At 45.2% G+C, this 19251-nt stretch overlaps 1 protein-coding gene across 8 annotated transcripts in view; it reads left to right on the top strand.

Moving 5' to 3' along the window:
• ZMIZ1 (zinc finger MIZ-type containing 1) overlaps positions 1–19251 on the top strand; it is a 338869-nt gene that overhangs the window by 175796 nt on the left and 143822 nt on the right. For all 8 annotated transcript variants that reach the window (XM_078783821.1, XM_078783818.1, XM_078783816.1 and 5 more), the window contains 2 exons: positions 21–134; positions 293–398. In XM_078783821.1, the coding sequence (XP_078639947.1) occupies positions 21–134; positions 293–398 (220 nt within the window). The remainder of the gene's footprint in view (positions 1–20; positions 135–292; positions 399–19251) is intronic.

Below are 19251 nucleotides of genomic sequence, written 5' to 3'. Positions count from 1 at the left end.
CCCTACGCTCTGATTCTCAGCACTTACAAAGCCCTGGGAGCTTCCAGTCTGCCGCACGTGAGCTGTTGGACTGGTGCGGAGATCCTCGGGCCTTTCAGCGGCCTTTTGAGCAGAGCCTCATTGCCTGTTTGACGGTGAGACAATGTGTGCCACGTACTACTTTTAGCCATGTTGTGTGGCACGCAGCGTAACGTTGAGGGGTGAGGGGAGTGGTACAGAAATGTAATTGGGTGACAGCTTGAGGTTGCCCAAGTGGTAATTGTTGTGATGTTGTGGCACACGGTGTGAGCAGGTGGTGAGCAGGGTGGCTGGGCAGCAGGGGTTTGACCTGGATCTTGGTTACCGGCTGCTTGCTGTTTGTGCTTCCAATCGTGACAAGTTCACACCGAAGTCTGCTGGTACATGTCATTTTCTCACGGGCTTTCCCATCGCCATTTGTGAATCTTTGCCACTTGTGCGACAGTGTCTGTTTAGTTCCTTTGCACGACGACTGTTGATAAATTGCATATCTTTTTTCGACTTGCATTCACAGCCACTTTGGTAAAGATATTGATATTGGTGCAAAACCTCCACCTGCTGTTTTCAAACTGCTTCGTTCATTCTATATATCGGGGTCATGCAGAGCATTATTTTTGGCCTAAAAGTCATCTATGAGAATGACAGCAATTCATTCTCATCGCTGTTATTCATTATGATTGCAGCACAACAGCAAGGACTGTTCCTCGCATAGGGCTTGCTGAGAAATCCACAACATTTATATATCTAGTCTTTATGCTCGGTGTAACATGCATTTCGTAGGCCTTTGCCTCGATTCTTGTGGCTCGTTTTTATCTGGAGGGCTCGGTTTTAAGAGTTTGTTCTTAAGTGCAGCACAAGGAGAAAACAAAGCGAAATAATCACTGTTTGTATAATGGCTGTAACAATATTGGGCCAGTTTAGAAGCAACACAATGTTGACTGCTTTTCACTTGTCGTGGTTGGAAACTTACAAAGGCCACAATGAGTCATCTGCAAGCCGCTGTTGTACGTCTTAGTTTTAAGCTGTTGTTTTGCCCTGGCGTTTTTGATGTCCGACCAACCTCCTGTTGCCACATTTTGGTTCCATCCTTAACCTCCTCCCCCATTTCCTTCTAATCTCATCAAAATAAAAATTTAGGAGTGCAATGAGATTGAGGCTTATGCCTCAATCTCACCATTCAGTGTGTAGTTTGTGTGTTTATGCGCATGTGCACTTTGTGTGTTATGCAAACGGTTGAAGAAGGAAAAGTGAAAGACTGGTCGATCTCAAGAACGTTCATTTTTACCTCCGCCACCAAAGGTGCCCAAAGGTTATGTTTCGCCCCTGTTTGTCTGTCTGTGAGCAGGATATCTCAAAGTTATGGATGGATTCGGACTAAACTTGGTGGACATGTTGTGTGTGTGACAAGGACGAATTGGTTAGATTTTGGTGAAGATCCAGATTCTAGAATTCTCAAAGTGATTCTTTTGACCATTGAAGACGGCGCCAAAAATGATATATAGCATGATAACTCAAAACGTTTTCAACGAGTTATGACAAAACTTGCGGATGAGTTGGTTAGGTGACGAGAACAATCCAATTCGATTTTGGTTGTGGTCCTGATCTTACTGCACTGCTTCAAAATGTAAACTTTTCAGCCTGGCGGAGGTATATGCTCTACTGAGTGCCATTCTAGTTACCTTGTGCTTGCCAAGCGAAAAGTAGGGTTAGGCATTCGGGTGCGAACGTGCGTACGCGAGGCGTACGTGTCTCCATTTTTAAAATTCATTTTCTCATCAACCATTGTGGTCCGATTCGTTGTGGTCCGATTTAGACAAAATTTAACCATAGGAGCGCCTCCACCTGTAGATTTTGAAAATAATTCATAATTATGACATCATAGGTCACGTGTTATGGACGCCATCTTGGAAAAACGTTACACCCCTATATCTCCAAAACAGCTCAATGGAAAAAATTGAAACAAGGCTCATTGTTAAGTACTCCCCATGGGGAATAGGATATGTTGATGATGATGATGTCATCGGTGCCTTCAATATGACGTCATAAATCGACAAGTACAATGCTTAATCTGATCAGTATGAAAAATAAATTTCCTCTGCAACTGTTAGTCCAATGGACACTAAATTTTCAGAATATGAGAGGCTCCTCCTGTAGAATTTTTTTTAACGATAATTATGACGTCATATGTCACGTGGTACAGGTGTCATCTTGGAAAAATCGAAAAAAGTTGCATCTCTAGATCTCTGTAACCGCTCCATGGAAAAATTGAAACATGGCTCATTGTCAAGTACTCCCCTTGGGGAATAAGATATGTTAATGATGATGTCATCTGTACCTTAATTATGATGTCATAATTCGACAAGGACAACGCTTAGTCTCATCAGTTTGAAATTTATTGAGCGCCATCTATGCAACAACTATATTCGAGAATAAAAATTTATGATGATTATTTTTTAATTATTTTTTTTTGATACAGAATCAAAGCTAGTTTAAGAGCTAACACATTGAACATGAAAACATGCACAGACACATAAAACATACAATGAAGGGAGCAGGAGACAAGAGGGGGAGAGAAGAAAGCACACAAGCACAACAACAGTAGAGAACAGGGATGTCGGTAGATCTGTGAAAGGGGGAGGGCTGGGGGAGGAGTGAGGGGTACATGGTATAAAGCAAAGGAACACTACTAGGAACCCCAGGATAGAAGCTGGGGATTCAAAGAGGCAGATTTGGGGCATTTTAATGGGGGTAGAAAAGATCAAGGTTTTTGATGGGGGAAAGCTGTATGAAAGACTTGGAGGGAGGAGAGGAATTGAAGAGAGTGGGGGAGATTGTTCCAGAGGCGAGAGAAAAGAGGAATGAAAGAGTGAAGGTGAGCAGAGAGTCTTGATTTTGGAAGTTTCACCAGAAGAGGGTTGCTGACAGATCTTGTGCGACCTGTAGGAATATTTGGGGGACAGAGCCCAGAGAGAGCTGGAGGAGCAAGGCCGGAGAGGAGCCGGTAGAAAACAGAAAGACCACCAACCTGCCTGTGGTGAGAGAGAAATGCCCTCAGAATCAGCTTCATCATGGGAGATACCAATGATTCTGAATGCTTTGGTTTCAACCGCGTAAATCCGAGCTAGGTGTGAGGCAGGAGCACCAGTCCAGAGGGGAGAGCAGTATTCCATTGAGCTGCGGATTAAAGCTTTGTATGTGGTGAGGAGCTCAGAAGTGCCCAGAAAGGACCTTGCACGATGGAGGATGCCCAGATGGCGACTGGTTTTGGAGGCCAGCTTGGAAATGTGGATTTCCCAGGAAAGATCATGGCAGATAGTGAGACCCAAAAACTTGAGTGACAGAACTTCTTCAAGAGGATTGTTCAGAAAATAGATGGGAGGGTTGTCCAGACGGTCTTTTCGTAGAGACAAAGTGAGAGTGTGAGATTTGTCAGGATTGAAAGACATGTTCCATTTGTTTGCCCAGTCTGTGATTTTGTCCAGGTCTGCAGAGAGTGAGGAGGCTGCAGACTGCCGATCTGAGGGATGAGGAATGGAGCGGCAGAGAGTGGAGACATCAGCAAAGAGATAGAGAGGATTTTCAAGAGAGTCGGAGAGATCATTGATGAAGACCAGAAAAAGCACAGGGCCCAGAACACTGCCTTGGGGAACTCCAGCCTGAACAGGAAGAGGAGATGAGAGAAACCCATTCAGGGCCACACGTTGATTGTGACCAGAGAGGAAGTCTGCAAGCCATGCATGGAGGTTTCCATGGATACCATAGGAGGAGAGTTTGGTGAGCAGGTCAGGGTGCCAGACCGTATCGAAGGCACGCGATATGTCAAGGGAGACAGCTCTGATTTTCTGTTTGGCATTGAGGACCTCCATCCATTGTTGCGACAGCAGAACCAGCATGTCCAGAGTAGAATGACGTGGTCTGAATCCAAATTGATGATCCGAGATCAAGCCATTGGAGAAGAGGAAGGATTTGATGTCAGAAGCGATTATGGTTTCCATGATCTTGCTGAATATTGGGAGCAGGCTGATTGGTCTGTAGTTGCAAGGATCTCTTTTTGCACCTTTCTTGTGTAAAGCGGTAATGTTGGCTGATTTCCAAGCATATGGCAGATGATCTTGAGCAAAAGAGAGTTTGAAGAGAACAGAGAGAGGGTGAGGTAGAGCGACAGAGCAGGATTTTAGGACCCGTGGGATGATGCTGTCCGGTCCAGTTGCAGAATCAGTCGAGGTTTGACAGAGACTTCTCCACTTTGTCAGGAGAGAAAGACACAGAGTCCAGGAGCAGCTGGGTTCGACTGGGTAAGGTGAGTACAGAGAGAGACAGGTTTGGGACACAATATTTTGAGGCAAACACAGAGATGAGGCATTCAGCTTTTTCACGTGCAGAGTCAGCTGTGTAGCTGTTGGAGGTAAGGGAGGGGATGGAGGGGGAACAAACACAAGAAACAGATTTGACCAGACACCACCAGGATTTTGAGGAGCAAGACAGGTTTGAGAGTCTTGAGAGTAGAGAGTTATTGTTTCCTGGTTCTCCTGAGGGGAGACACACTTCTTCCAGGCTTTGTGAAAGGCATGGAGATTGCCTTCAGTTGGATTAGCCTTCCAAGAGGCGAAGGCAAGTTGTTTCAGGGCAACTGCCTCACCACAATATTCAGTGTACCATGGATGGGGGACGAAGGGTATGACAACTGAAGACGAGATGGGATAAATCTGTTCATGAGAGAGAGCAGTTTACTTTTGAAGAATTCCCAGGAAGAGTTGATGTCAGAGGCAGTAGAGATGGGAGACCAGTCCAGATGATTGATGGCTGCTTGCAGACCGTGCCAGTCGGCCTGAGTGAAATGCCAGACTCGTCGGCGCTGAGGAGGCTCTTTCTGTGAATGGCCAGAGAGATGTCTACTTTAACAAGGTCATGATCAGAAGAACCGATTGGGGCAGAAGAAGAGCAGCAAACATTTGCAGGGAAGTTAGTCATAACCATGTCTAGAAGAGAGATGCTCCATTGACTGAGATCCTGGTCGGGAAATTGACAGATTGTGTCAATCCCCATTGGTCGCAGAAGTCCTATGCTGAGGTGCCGTGGCTGGTGATAGACCTACCCACACCCAGCCAGCTGGCATGATGACAGTTGAAATCGCCACATATGAGGAAGAGAGAGTTGGGATGAGTGGATAGAATTTGGTCCATGTTATCAGACAGCGAGATGTAAATGGAGTCATCACTGTTTGGAGGACGGTGCAGAACACAAATGAACAAAAGGTGGGAGCGGAGGGGAAGCCGTAGCCAGAGGTACTCCTGGGGGTCGGGTGGAGAGAGAGGACACTGCAAGGAGAGTCATCGCTGTCACGCTCACATGGTTTGGCAGCAAAAAAAAAAGTTTTAAAACAGGAGAGTTGGCTCGCACCAAGTTGACTGCCCAGGATAAGTATTCTATCATTACCATCTAGTTATTTATGGCACTGCTCTAGAATTTGCATGCAAAAGTTAGGAGTAGGTTTGGTTCATTGTAGGTTAAATTGTTTTGGAAAATGGAAGTACAATTAACTTTGTTTATTGGTCATGCTGGAGTAAGAAAGGGAAGAATTTGTGCAACTGTACTGTTAGTGTAATTGTGGGTCTTCATCAAAGGGAAGACTCACTAGGTTGCTTGGTTGGCCTTTACTTATCATCTGGCAACCTAAATCAAAAATGCTAATTTTAAATCTGTTAACATTTCATACAAACCTGCTTCCTCACCATTTATTTACGTATTGCCCCGTATTGTCCCCCGTCGCACCGCGGAGCGAAATTGGGACTATGGTTTTCCCCTCCGTCCGTGTGTCCGTCCGTCCGTCCATGCGTGCGTGCGGGTGGGCGTGCGTGCGTGCATACGTGCGTGCGTGCGTAAGCGAAGGACCGCATTCAAATTTGGAGTGTGGGTGCAACCCACGTCAAAATCCAAGATGGCCGCCGCCATGTATGTCTGATGCCATGTATGTCTGAACATTGTGAGTGGAATATCTTGAAAAATAAGCGAAGTACCAACTTCTAATATGGTGTGTGGGTTTATCTGGGCACAAGGAAGAACCCTATTGAAAATTGTGGTGCCACGTCAAAATCCAAGATGGCCGCCGCCATGTATGTCTGAACATTGTGAGCGGAATATCTTGAAAAATAAGCGAAGTACCAACTTCTAATCTGGTGTGTGGGTGTATCTAGGCATAAGGAAGAACCCTATTGAAAATTGAGTCGCCACGTCAAAATCCAAGATGGCCGCCGCCATGTATGTCTGAACCTTGTGAGCGAAATATCTTGAAAAATAAGCGAAGTACCAACTTCTAATCTGGTGTGTGGGTGTATCTCGGCAGAAGGAAGAACCCTATTGAAAATTGGGTCGCCACGTCAAAATCCAAGATGGCCGCCGCCATGTATGTCTGAACCTTGTGAGCGGAATATCTTGAAAAATAAATTAATGAACTACCAACTTCTAATCTGGTGTGTGGGTGTATCTACACATAAGGAAGAACTCTATTGAAAATTGGGTCGCCACGTCAAAATCCAAGATGGACGCCACCATATAGTATATGTCTGAACCTTGTGAGCGAAATATCATATCATAGCATGTTTTCTGTGTCTTACACTTTGTCAACTCACATCATTTCCCCGACAGGGGACCTAGGCGTAACGCTTGTTTAACCTAAAAAGCATTTGTACGAAGGTTCAATTGCACGTCACTGATCTTATGGGCTGGGGTTCCTCCATCCGGTCTTTCACTCACTTGGAACCCAAAGCTCTGAGCATTATTGGCAGTGCCCATCAGGAGACCAAGGCAATGGACTTACCCTTTTCTCACCACACATGTTTGCATCCTCCTTTTCTACTGCCTCTCATAGATGTTCTGGCACCTTTTTTAAATCTAGGCTTTGGTTGCACATTCATCCAGGAACCCGCCCTTTTCACCCATCTTCCATAATCGATGCTTGCTTTTCACGGCACTTCTTTGGCTCTCTTTTCTTTTTCAATTGGAACTGCCTCTCTGTACTTGTGCAAAACTACCCTTCTCTCCAGGCTTTATAAACACAGCTGCTCACCACCATTTGATGTCACCCTGCTAGTCAATTGATGTTCTTTTCTCCTCATGAATTTTGTTTCGCTGTTACCTGCATGTCTTCCTTTTCTTTACGAAGCCATCTTGTCCTGGGTCAATCGTCAAAAGACTCGAGGGGGGGTGGGGGAGGGGTAGGAAGTTGGAGGGCAGCAAGAGACGATGATACCGCTGCCAGACGAGGATACTGCTGCTACGACAGACATGGCGACGCAACGAATATTTTGTTGTTTTTATTATGTGGAATGGAAGGAAAGGCATGAACAATCTCCCGTGATAAGTTGAAACGGGAATCTGAGCAACATGACACAACTGACTTGCATTAAAATAAACCATGCAATCGTCACGAGCAGATCACAGTTAATTATTCTTCTGCCTTGTGGTCTTACCCACAAATCGGGACTTCTCCACTCTCATTACCTCTTGGCAGTTATTGAGTTTCTTTTAAACTTCTTCGCTGTTGTGAGCACTTAATCCACTCATTCAATGGGCTTGACATACGTGGGTGCTTCAAATTTGACCTGAACTAATCTACATTCATTACTCTGCCTTTTGTGCAGGGCAGATCCGAACTATTGATGCACGTTTATCTTCCCTGGTCTTTCTGATCGTTATCCTTTCTTTCCATGTTGACTTGTTCTCTTGCGTTATATTATCCTATTATTTCCTTCTTTTCCAGTTGTAGTTTTTGTAGTTTCAGCATCCTTACTTTGATTATGTCCTTCAGGTTTAAAGGGTTTTTTGCACAAGCTTAATTTAATTATTTCCTATTTTTGGCCTGCTGATAAACCTTTAAGACAGAGAGAGTGCTGCCCAAGACTGATGTTTTTGATATTGCTGAATGTGATTTGTAGATGCTCATGCAGCACCTTTCTGTAATGGCTCTTGTAGAATAGGGCTAGAATTAATTAATTATGGACTTCGTCAGGATGCCAGCTCACAATGGCTAGCTCTTTTTTTTAAAGGTAGCATGACCTATTTAATGTCTACAAGCAAAAACTTATTGGATGGGATAGCTGTCTCAATATCCTCTCTGCAGTGCAGCATACCCATTGAGGTTTGGAGGAGTGGAACATGTACGGAGAGGCATTTAGGGGAGTTGCAGAACTTTTGTGTGGAAGGACGTCAGGAAAGGGTGCATCGTCAAGGGATAGAAACCAGGCATGGTCGACGGAGGAAGTAGCGAATTCAGTTGGTGAAAAGAAGGAGGTTTCAAAGAGGATAGAGAAGATCAAGGATAGAGGGGGGCAGCCAGATGCAGGGGTTGTTGCACCTGTGTTGCTTGGTAGAAGAAGAAATCGGCAAGGAGAGCTGTGGATAAGGCGAGGAATGACATGGCAGAGGTCTACAACAAGATAGAAGAGGATGGTGGGAAGAAGATGATCTATAAATTGGCTCGTGACAGGAATGAGTACAGCAAGGACTTGAATGGAGGAGCGGTGATTAAGGATGGAGGCGGGAGGCTAGTGACAGAGAGGGCTTCAGTATTGAAGTTGTGAGAAGGATATTTCATACAGTTGTTGAACCAGGAAGGAAGCAACGGCGAGCTGTAGCTACCAAGTTATGTGGAGGGGAAAGTGGAGTTGGTGGAGGTCACGGAAGAGGAAGTGCAGACAGCATTGAAGAGGGTGAAAATGGGGAGGGTGCCAGACATTGATGAGGTGTGTACAGAGATTATAATTGCAGGGAAAGAAGTTGGAGTGAGTTGGACGAAGACGTTGTTGAATTTATGTATGAGAGAGGGTTCAATTCTGTAGGAGTGGACGACAGGGTTAATTGTGCCGATATAGAAGAGGGAGGGGGATGTTCAACATCCGGGAAAGTACACGGTCATTGCACTCCTTCGACATGTCATGAAGGTGCTGGAGAGGGTTCTGGATGGGAGGATAAGGAAGAGTTTGGAGAAGGAGATCGTAGAAGAGCAGCAGGGGGTTGGAAAGGGTAGGGGAATGACAGATGGGATGTTTGCGCTGAGACAGCTGGTGGAGAAGAGGTTGGAGGTGCAAGGTGAAATGGCATTGGGATTTGTGGATCTGGAGAAGACCTACAACACTGTCCTGAGAGAGATGGTGATGGTAACACCAAGGTGGATGGGAGTAAATGAAGCAGAAGTTAGGTTGGTGGAAGGTCATATACAAGGGAAAGAAGGGAAAGTTTTGGTTGGTCCTGGGATGTTGGAGGAGTTCAGTGTGAACATCGGTTTGAGGCAGGGGAGTGTTCTCAGCCCACTCCTGTCTATCATGGTGATGGGGCTGATAAGCAGGAAGATAAAGATGAAAAGTATTCCGGGGAGAATATTATATGCGGATGATCTGGCTTTTGTGATTGAGAGTGGGCGGGAGATGCAGGAAGTACTGGGGTAGTGGACAGAGGAATTTGAGAAACATGGGCTGAAAATGAACGATGTGGGTCGGGTAGCAGAAAAAAGAAATGAATATCAGGTTAGAGGGGAAGGAGATCAAACAAGAAAATAGGTTTGAGTATCTGAGTGGAACAGTGACCAGGGATGGTAAGTCAGAGGCAGAGGTGCGGATGAGAATTCAGGTGGGTGCAAATGCATGGAGGAGGGTGAAGGGAGTAATGACCGACAGAAACATGTCAAGGAGATTGAAAGGAAAGGTTCTGATGTCTTGTGTAATGCCGGCCTAACTTTGTGGTCTGGAGATGGTGGCACTGACAGAGAGACAACAGCAGAGGCTGCGGGTTTGGGAGAACAACTGGGTCAGGAGGATTGCGGGAGTGAAGAGGGTGGATAGAATGAGAATGGATGAACTGAGCGAGGAGATTGGTGTGCAGATGAGCTTGACGTGGGGATTGGTGTACCGATCAGCTTGACGGGGAGGTTTGTGAAATGGCGGCTGAGATTGGCTGGACACCTGATGTGGATGGGGGAAGAAAGAATGGGATAGAACGTGGATAGGTTGATGGAACAAAGTAGGAGGAAAGAGTGTAGACCACGGTTGAGAAGGGAGGATTGTGTGAAGTGGGATATAAGTAAGGTGGGGGTGGTTGGAGGGTGGAAAGAGTTGGCTGAGGACAGAAGGGAATGGAGGAGTATCGTGGTCAAGGCAGGGCAGGAGCTTGGTACCATTGGGCCTCACCCATTATAAAGGGAGGAGGAGGAGGAGAAGAAGAAGTTCTGATTCGTGTTCAAAATATAACATTCAATTGCTATTACGTTGTTCCTCAATCATAAACTGAAGTTTATGGACGGACAGAGGGATGGACGGACAGACACATGGATGGACAGACAGAAGGGAACCAAATACTTAGCTCCACTTTTTGCTTCGTGCGCATGGGGTAACCAGAACGTCACTCAGTTGAGCGTATATCTCCATCAGGCTGAACAGTTTACGCGTTGTATATCACTGATAGGCCAGATCTGCATCCGTTCCTGAACAAAATCGAATCGGCTTGTTCTTGTCTCCTGTGTAACTCGTCCACCAAGTTTTGTCGTAACCGGTCCAAAACTTTGAGATTTTATTCGACATATCGTTTTTGGCCTGTCTCTCAACGGTGAAGAATCACCTAAAAAATTATAGTGTCCAGATCCGGATCTGGATCTTCACCGAAATCTAAATTATTTTTGTCTTTGTCACTCACCCAACCTGTTCACCAAATTTTGTCTGAATCTCTCCATACCTTTCAGAGATCCTGCTCGCAGACAGACAAGCAAAAAACAGGGGCAAATACATAATCTCTGGCCACGTTCGGTGACAGAGGTAAAAATGAAGAAAGCAATATTGTTTCATTATTTTCGCAAATGTTGAATTTTTATTTTATTTTTCTTTTCTTTCTCTGTAACTGCCTTGTCTGCATTAAGGATTGTGAAATACTTTCTACAGTTGCTTTATCCACTTCCTTAATTATTGGAAATGCTTCCGGTGTTGCCGTTACACGTAAATTCTAAAGGAAACAGCTGAGACGTCAGTCAGGCGGTACCAAGTCTTCGTTCAAGTCTTCTCCGTACCTGACCTTTCCTTTCCCTCCACTTACTCCGACCTCCCAAACGTATTTCCCTTATCTCCCCACACATCCCACACTCCCCTTTACCCTTTTTTTTCTCTCTCTCTCCTATCATACTCCCTTCTCTTTTTTGTCTCGTTTATAAATTTCTCAATTTAGCTTCCCCCTTGATAAAACAATCATCTTGGCATCAAAGTACAAATTACAGAGAAAAATGAACATCTCTTGGCACCAGTACACAACAAGTGACCAGACGTGCACATTTGTTCTTCCTTTCATAGAGACTGAGCTTTGATAACATTTGTACTCGTATCAATGAAGTAATTACTGCCAATTACTTTATCTATACAACTAGCGTGGATCGGCTCGCTACGCTCCTATCAGCACACGTCGCTACGGAGGCACAGGCTTGTTTTAACTGAGGATAATGACATGACTGAACTTGAGTTTCTGTGTTATCATGATTTACACCAATCATAATACAAACATATTGTTTTGTACAAATGTATTTGTAATATTGGTGATATTATTTATTTGTAATCTAAAAAGGTCCAAGTGGTCTAAAGCTCTAAATCCGCGGTTCCGAACCTGGGGGCCATGGTGTATTTCTCGGGGGGCCATGGGGGTAATTTGAACCAAAAAGTTTCTGGCGGGCATGCCCCCAGACACCCCTAGGCTGCTTACACATGCTCCGCCGCTCGACCCTCGCGAAAGGGAGGGGGGGTGCTGGGGATGTGCTCTGGGAGCCAAGGGGGCCATACCACAAAAAAGGTTGGGAACCCCTGCTCTAAATGGTCAAGGGTCCAAGCTGGTCTGATGAGTCTAAAGCGTATTATGGGTTTTTGGAGTCTTACGGGTCTTTGCGGTCTTTAATAATCTTCAGGGTCTTTGGGTCATCTGGGTCTTTGGAGTGTTTTGGTTCTTTTGGGTCTTCTGGGTCATTAAGGGTATTTTTGGGGTATTTTGGTTCCTTGAGGTCTTTAAGGGTCTTTTGCTCTTTGGGGTCCTCTGTGTCGAAAAGTATATTCCAACAGTACGTAATTGATAGACAGGATGCAACCAACATTCAAACAGTATGTGATTAATAAATATATAATCATACGGCTTCACTGCCTCACCACCTCACCGCCTCATGGCTTTAGGACAATGTTTTTTGGTTTCATATATATTTGAAGAAGAAGAAAACGATTTGGTCTTCTTCAAATACATACATACATACATCCATACATACATGCATACATAATGATATACGTTTTCCCCATTATAATAGGATTTGCAAATCTTCATCAAATCTGAAGTTCTTTAACAAGAGGACATCTTGCTGATCTTTTAGTTGTTGTATTGTTTATAATATACAATGTATTTTTTATTTTGTGTTGTAGTTATGTGAATGAACTTTCCGAAGCCAAACAAACTTCGTTCCACGTTTCACATGCCCCTCTGGTTCATTCACATATTTCACCTACTCTGCTTATATTTAACTTGCACAATATGTATACCTAATTGGTGATACTAATCATTACCTCCGCCGGGTGGACGAAGGTTAGATTTTTCACCCTTTTGTTTGTTTTTCTGTATGTCTCTCTATGAGCAGGATATCTTTAAAAGTTATGGACAGGTTTGGATGAAACTCGGTGGACAGGTTGGGTGTGTGACAAGGATGAATTGATTCGATTTGAGTGAGGATCTGGATCCAGATGTGAGAATTTTAAAAGTGTATTTTCTCAATTAAGAGATGATTTTCCTATTCATATCTGCCTCATCGAGTTCTGGCCATGAGTCTGAACTTTGTTAACAAGTGGTAATACACGTAAATATTCGGAGATCATCACTCACTTTGACTGAGTATACGCGCAGGAGAGCCAAGTGTCCGTTTCAGAACTGAAAAGCTGGAAATAGTTTTCACCTGTGGTGTGGTGGGGGTGGAGAGGCGTGAAATCTATTTCATGAATTCAAACTGTTTTAAGATGTTGTTCCTTATTGTTGTCGTTACCATTATCTATCCTTACCACTACAATTTATTGTCACTCCAAACCAATCTGGCCACCATATGATGAAACCATAATGCTTGCACATTTTTCTTAAGATATGGTAAGCAAATCTGTTTATGTTAATATGTCTTGTGTCCACAAGCAAGTTTGAAATGATCTGTCCATCAGCATGGTAAAAGCTCAAAACACACATTATTTCATTGTTTAAGTATCATTGACTTCTACAATTTTAAATACGAGCGGACACCTCTGCCCTCCGGGTGGGAGTCCCGATGTCTGCCCACCGAACATGGATGGCTGCTTAGTGGCTGGGGAGTCAAGAAACGTAAAATTGTCAAGGATAGCCCAGCGATCGATATAGTAATCACCAGGATGAGGCAGGTGAGGAAAGCGTGCGATTTGCCGCACCACCTAGATGGATGGTTGTGTGCTGACATGGATGGACGTGATAACAACAGACACAAATAACGATGCTGGGAAAAAGTCACACCCAATTTGTCAGTGCCACGACCAATTGGCGAGTGAAGGGAAAAATGGGCACACCCAATTGGTCAGTGCCACAACCAATCGACGATTGAATATTGCTGGCATAGCTACAGCCACATAGCTCACTTAATTTTAGTAGATTTTTGAAAAAATTCCAGGTGTTGGCTTTCGACATTGTATTTCCATAAGAAACTCTCACAATCCCTGCTCCTTAATTTTACTTTGTCAACACAAATTATAGTGATGTTATATTCACAGTCATTTGTCCTCCAATTGCATTCCCAAGTGTAAATTCTGCACCGTAGGGAGAGGGGGTGAGAGAGGGAGGGAATAGGAGAGATAGAGACTGACAGCGAGATAGATACAGCAGATGAACAGGATAATGAAACATGAACAGGCAGCAGTGGAGAGTATTTGCAAACAATAAATCCATGTATTTGGGGAATTGGATAGCCAGATGGGAAGCCTCGTTTAACGTTCATCCGAGGGACGGCACACACATTGATGAATCACCCCGCCTGTGAAACACCAGGTGACCGTTTATATCTGGGTCTGGATTCAAACCCAGGCTAGACAGCTTGGAGGTGAGTGCGTACCTCTAGGCCATCCTGCCAGCCCCACGCAAATCTAGATACCATCAATTAAGGGAAAGGAGAACTTTAAATTGGTGTTGAATCACTTCATCTTTCCTGCTTTCCTTGTTCATATGGGCCTGTTCATAATCTGCATCACTTTTGAGGTTGTTTTTTTTCTGTATATCTGTAACAAGCGAAACCAGTTTTAAAATCGGTTTTAAAGTTGTAAACCAGGTTTCCTTCAATTGATGCAGTCATTTGATTTACTCTGCAGAAGCTAGGCCAAGATGTGCGAATGTCATCACACTTAGAAATACCGTTCATTTGTGTGACTTGGTTTATCAATATTTCCCATTCTGTGTACAGAAAATCTTTATTCCATTCATTGTCTCAAACTATTAGTTCTGCGAATTCATGCAACTTTGCTCGTTTTATGTGTGCTCTTAATGAGTTGTTGAGTGCAAATCATGCCTAATGGATAATTGATGCGAGTATTTTTTCGTGTATTTCTGTACCAATATTGCAGCCGATAGAAGATATCAAGACAGAGGATTTAATATGAGCCCCTTCCCTTTCCTCCCCCGTTTGTGTACGTAATTATTAGATGACTCTCGATGGTCATCAAGGAAATATGGCATCAGGCAGGACCTTGAATTACTGACTAAGCATTTTTTTTTTTTTTTTTTTTTGTATACAAGATCGAGGCTCGTGAAAGAGCTAACATTAATCACACAGAAAGACAAACCGACACGTAAAACATATAACATGGGGAGCGGTAGACAAGATGGGGCGAGAGGGGGAGGAACACAAACACAACATCTGAGAGCAGGGACATCAAGAGATCTGTGGGAGGGAGAGGGCTTTTGGGGGGGGAGGCATGGGAAGGGGGGGTGGGAGAGGTATAAAACATATGGAAAAAATAATTATGACGTCATCAGTCAAGTGGTTCTGCCACCGTATTTCTTTTAACACAAAAGCCTTAAAATAAAAATAAACACTGAAAACACGTCCTGGAGAGGGTCTGCAGTCTTCAATTGCTCTTTATTGTTGTTCTATGTGTTAGCTCTTACACGAACCTCAACGTAGTATACAAAAATAAGTCAATGAATAAATAAATAAATAACTATATTCATTAATACCATTTCTGGAAAAATTATTCGAAAATCATGTTTTTATGTATTATTCCACTTTTCACATTGGTTCATATGTATGTACTCGTTTCACCCCGCCTGTCTAAGTGCAGGCTGCAGCTGCAGTCAGACACATTCAATATACTATGTGAGTCATTATTTGCCTGCTTTAGTCCAACCCAACGTCCGTTACACACCTTTCTCGCTCATCCTCTTGCGCGCACTCTCCCGTTACACCCTCCGTAACACTCACCACAGGTGTGCATTCTCCCTTACTCTTGACAGCGCACTCTTTCCTCATGCACCCGTCCGTTACACACCTTTCTCGCGCATCCTCTTGCGCACACTCTCCCGTTACACCCTCTGTAACACTCCCCACTACGCACTTCCATGTGCCCCCTCGCACCTGCGCTACGACCAACTCACTCTCGACAGCACACTCACTCCTCGGCGCGCACTTTTTCCTCACACACCCCAGAGTCGGACATTCTCGCACACCTCCTCTTTCGCACTCCGTACCTGTCACACACTTCACCAACGGCCTCTCACGAACACCCGGATCCAAATCAATCCCCAAGCCGACTGAAGCTTCCCTCACATCATATACATTTCCGAATATATCGCCACTCACCTTGGCACCTCGTCTCTGCACCTCCTTCGCCACCTGCAAACTCTTTATTTGGTTAGCAAGCACACCATCATGATTTGAGCACCGACCTTGTACATATTCCATCACCTCCTCCTTTATCTCCCTCTTAGTTTCCCTCCGTCTCTTCTTAATTTCAATCACCCCTTCTTCTACCTCCTCTAATTTTTCCTTTACCTCCTTCATTTCCCGGTGCGCCCCCTCTATCTCTTCCTCTAACGCCACCTTAACCGTTTCTATGTGCGTCCTCACCTCCCGGTCCTTCGTCTCCATTACTTCTGTCACCTCGTCCAACCTTGTTGTCAGTCCCTCACGTACCATCTGACATTCCCTCTTCGTCGCTATCAAGTCGTCTTTTAGTTCTTTCTGTGTCGCTTTTAACCCTCCTAGTACCGCAGTGTTCCTTTGTACCTGCTCCACTAACTCCGTCTGTCCCACCGTCAGCTGTTCCACCTCTTGCGTCAGGTCCTCTATGCCCCCCTGTAACCTAGCCGTATTATTCCTCCCCTCCTTCTCCATACGCTTCTCACCTCGCCTTACCTCCTCGCGTACCCCCGAGACCTCCTCGCGTACCCCCGAGACCTCCTCGCTTACACCTCGTCGTATTTCCTCCTTCATCTCCTCCCTTTCTTTAGTAGATGCCGCCTTCATCTGTCCCAATTCATCCCTCTGGGCATCCAATTTGGTTTCTAACCCAATTTTCACCTCCTCTATCTGGTTCCCCATCCGTTTGATTTCCCGGGCGGATTGCTCCCCTATCTCCCGCAATTTGCCTTCCATCCTATCTTCTAGCCCCGTTAACCCATTCTTTACCTCTTTTATCCCGTTGTCTAACCCCTCAAATCTATTGTCTAACCCCGCAAATTTATTGTCTAAACCCTCAAATTTATTGTCCATATTGTTTAACCCGTCTCTTAATTGCTCACTAGTACCCCTCGCTTCGTCCCTCATTGCCCCAATTTGGTCTCCCAGCCCCCTGTTCTCTTCCATGAGGGCCCGCATTTGCAGCATGAATAGGCCCCAATCCATCGGCGGCGCTGCTACGGTCGCGGCGAAATTTGGTGCCGCTGTAACCACGTGCGCGAGGGCGCCATTTTGCGCACCTGATACTCCCTCAACCTCCTCCTCATTGCTCTCCTCTATTTCTTCCTTGTGGTCCTGGGTTACCCCTAACCCCTCTTCTAGCTCACCCACCTGCATCCGATCGCCTTGATTGCCCATGGCACGACTTCCAAATTTAAGATTTTAAATAAAACAAAATTTCTTTTTGGGCCACCCGTAATTTTGAGCGCGCTATTCACGCTCCAGGTCCGAATCTCACTCCCAGGCACCAATTGTTACGGACCGCGGATAAGATGTTAATTTGCCGAGCGGATGGCGCCACGGCCCGAACTGTTTTTACAATGACTAGACCCGATCCCTTAAACGTGGGCCAAATCGTGCCACAGATATTCAATGGGGAAAAGACAAAGGCGACACGGATGTGAAGAAGAGGAAGACAGAAGTAGGGAATATGAATATAATTTATTTGCTATTTACAACCAAAAGTAACCAAGGAGAAGGAAGGATAATAAAATAATTTACAGAAGAAATCAGAGACACAGTGAAAATCGCTAGCTTATCTAAACAGGCTTAATTAATACCCTGGACAGAACAAACAAAGACGGACTCACACGGGGAATTGCAGAGTGGATTGGCTGGAAGGAGGTGGGTGGCTGGAGGGGGAGGAAGGCACGGAGCTGGCTGGAGCTTGATCCCGCACGGGACGTTGGGCTGGACCTCGACGGCCGCCGATGCCACCGATCCTGTCGTGTGCGCGGGGTAACGGGTCGGAGCTGTTTGGTGGAGCCAACGCTGCTGGTGGGGGGGTCTGGCGTGACGGGTTCTCTCTCCCTCTCTCACAAACTCGCAGGACTCTCTTTTGGCTTGTCTGTCATCTGATCTCCTCCCTCCTCTGGTCTCCTGGGGGCATCTCCCGCCGGTTATATAAGCCTCACCCTTGACCCTTCTGCGAACCTCCCCCAAACGTTCTCTCTCCGCCCTCTAAAGCCAACCCCTCGTTCTGGGTTGGTCGGCAAGGGCTGGTTCACTCCTCCCCTCTATGACGAGGTGGAGACACGCCCTTCTTCCCCGACCTTACCTCGTGGCCAATGGTGGTTTTGGGGCGATTCGAGCTAGCCCCAGCCAAAGGGCAGCAATGGCGAACGAAGAAAACCGCCCAAATGCAGTTGGCAATTGCAGCAAACCTGGCAAACCTGGCACTTTGAAGATGCCATGTCGGAGGGATCTACTTTATTTAATGCAGTGCAATGGAGTGTCAATTAATGGAAGACACAGCCTTACACTAATACACATAATAAGGATATAACTACTGAACAGGGATATATGGTGTCCTTCGTGTATGCTTTATGGAATTAACTACGGGAACGCCCTTTGACCTTTATACAACAACAAATGCAGGAAGGAGGGTGACATTTTACAACAATTCACTACACAACAATAAAAAAAAACAACATTCTCATATCCACAACAAAATATATATGTGTATATATATATATATATATACAGTATATATATATATATATATATATATATATATATATATATATATACAGTGGTACCTCGGCTTACGAGTGCCCCAACGTACGAGTTTTTCGGGATACGAGCCGTCGCTCGGGCGGTTTGTTGCTTTGGGATACGAGCCGAGATCCGATGTACGAGCTCAAAAAATTTATTTTTTTGAATTTTCCGGTTGTGGCTTCCGGTTCCGGTCACGTGGTTATCTTGCCGTGAAAGCATCTCTGCTTGGATATAAAACACGCAATCGTCGAAATACATGAGCGAGGAATCTCCTTGCTCCAGCCGGTGACGTCATCGGCGGGGATCCCCGCCTCCAGAGTGGCTGGTCACGTGACCGCCAAAGCGTGTCGCGCGTGCGGGTATAATGAGCTACACCTGTGGATCACGTGACCACGGAAGCACGCCTCGCTTGAGAGGCATGGCTTTCGGTTTGCGTTTTGCTTTATAAGGCGCGATAAATGGGCTTTTGAGTGTTAGCGGTTCATGGCGTTGACGGTTCATGACGGTTCATGACGGTTCATGACGGTTCATGACGGTTCATGACGGTTCATGACGGTTCATGGCGTTGACGGTCAAAAACCCATTACATCAATTTTACCAGGCACTGTACAGTAAGTACAGTGGACACCAAATGCACGGTGGAAGGCTAGAAGTAGAAGATCGTCCAAGACAAGTGAGAATAAGCCATACTTTGGAGATGACGTCATTCGCTGGTCCGATAACCAAAGATGTGGTATAAAAAACCAGGTGAGCTAACAATGCAGCAATGAAGGAATTCG

Source organism: Myxine glutinosa, chromosome 8 (genome assembly GCF_964187855.1).
Source record: "Myxine glutinosa chromosome 8, kmMyxGlut1.1, whole genome shotgun sequence".
NCBI classification, from domain to species: Eukaryota; Metazoa; Chordata; class Myxini; order Myxiniformes; family Myxinidae; genus Myxine; species Myxine glutinosa.
Note: the sequence above shows the minus strand (reverse complement) of the source record. Positions and strands in the feature narration are given on the sequence as shown.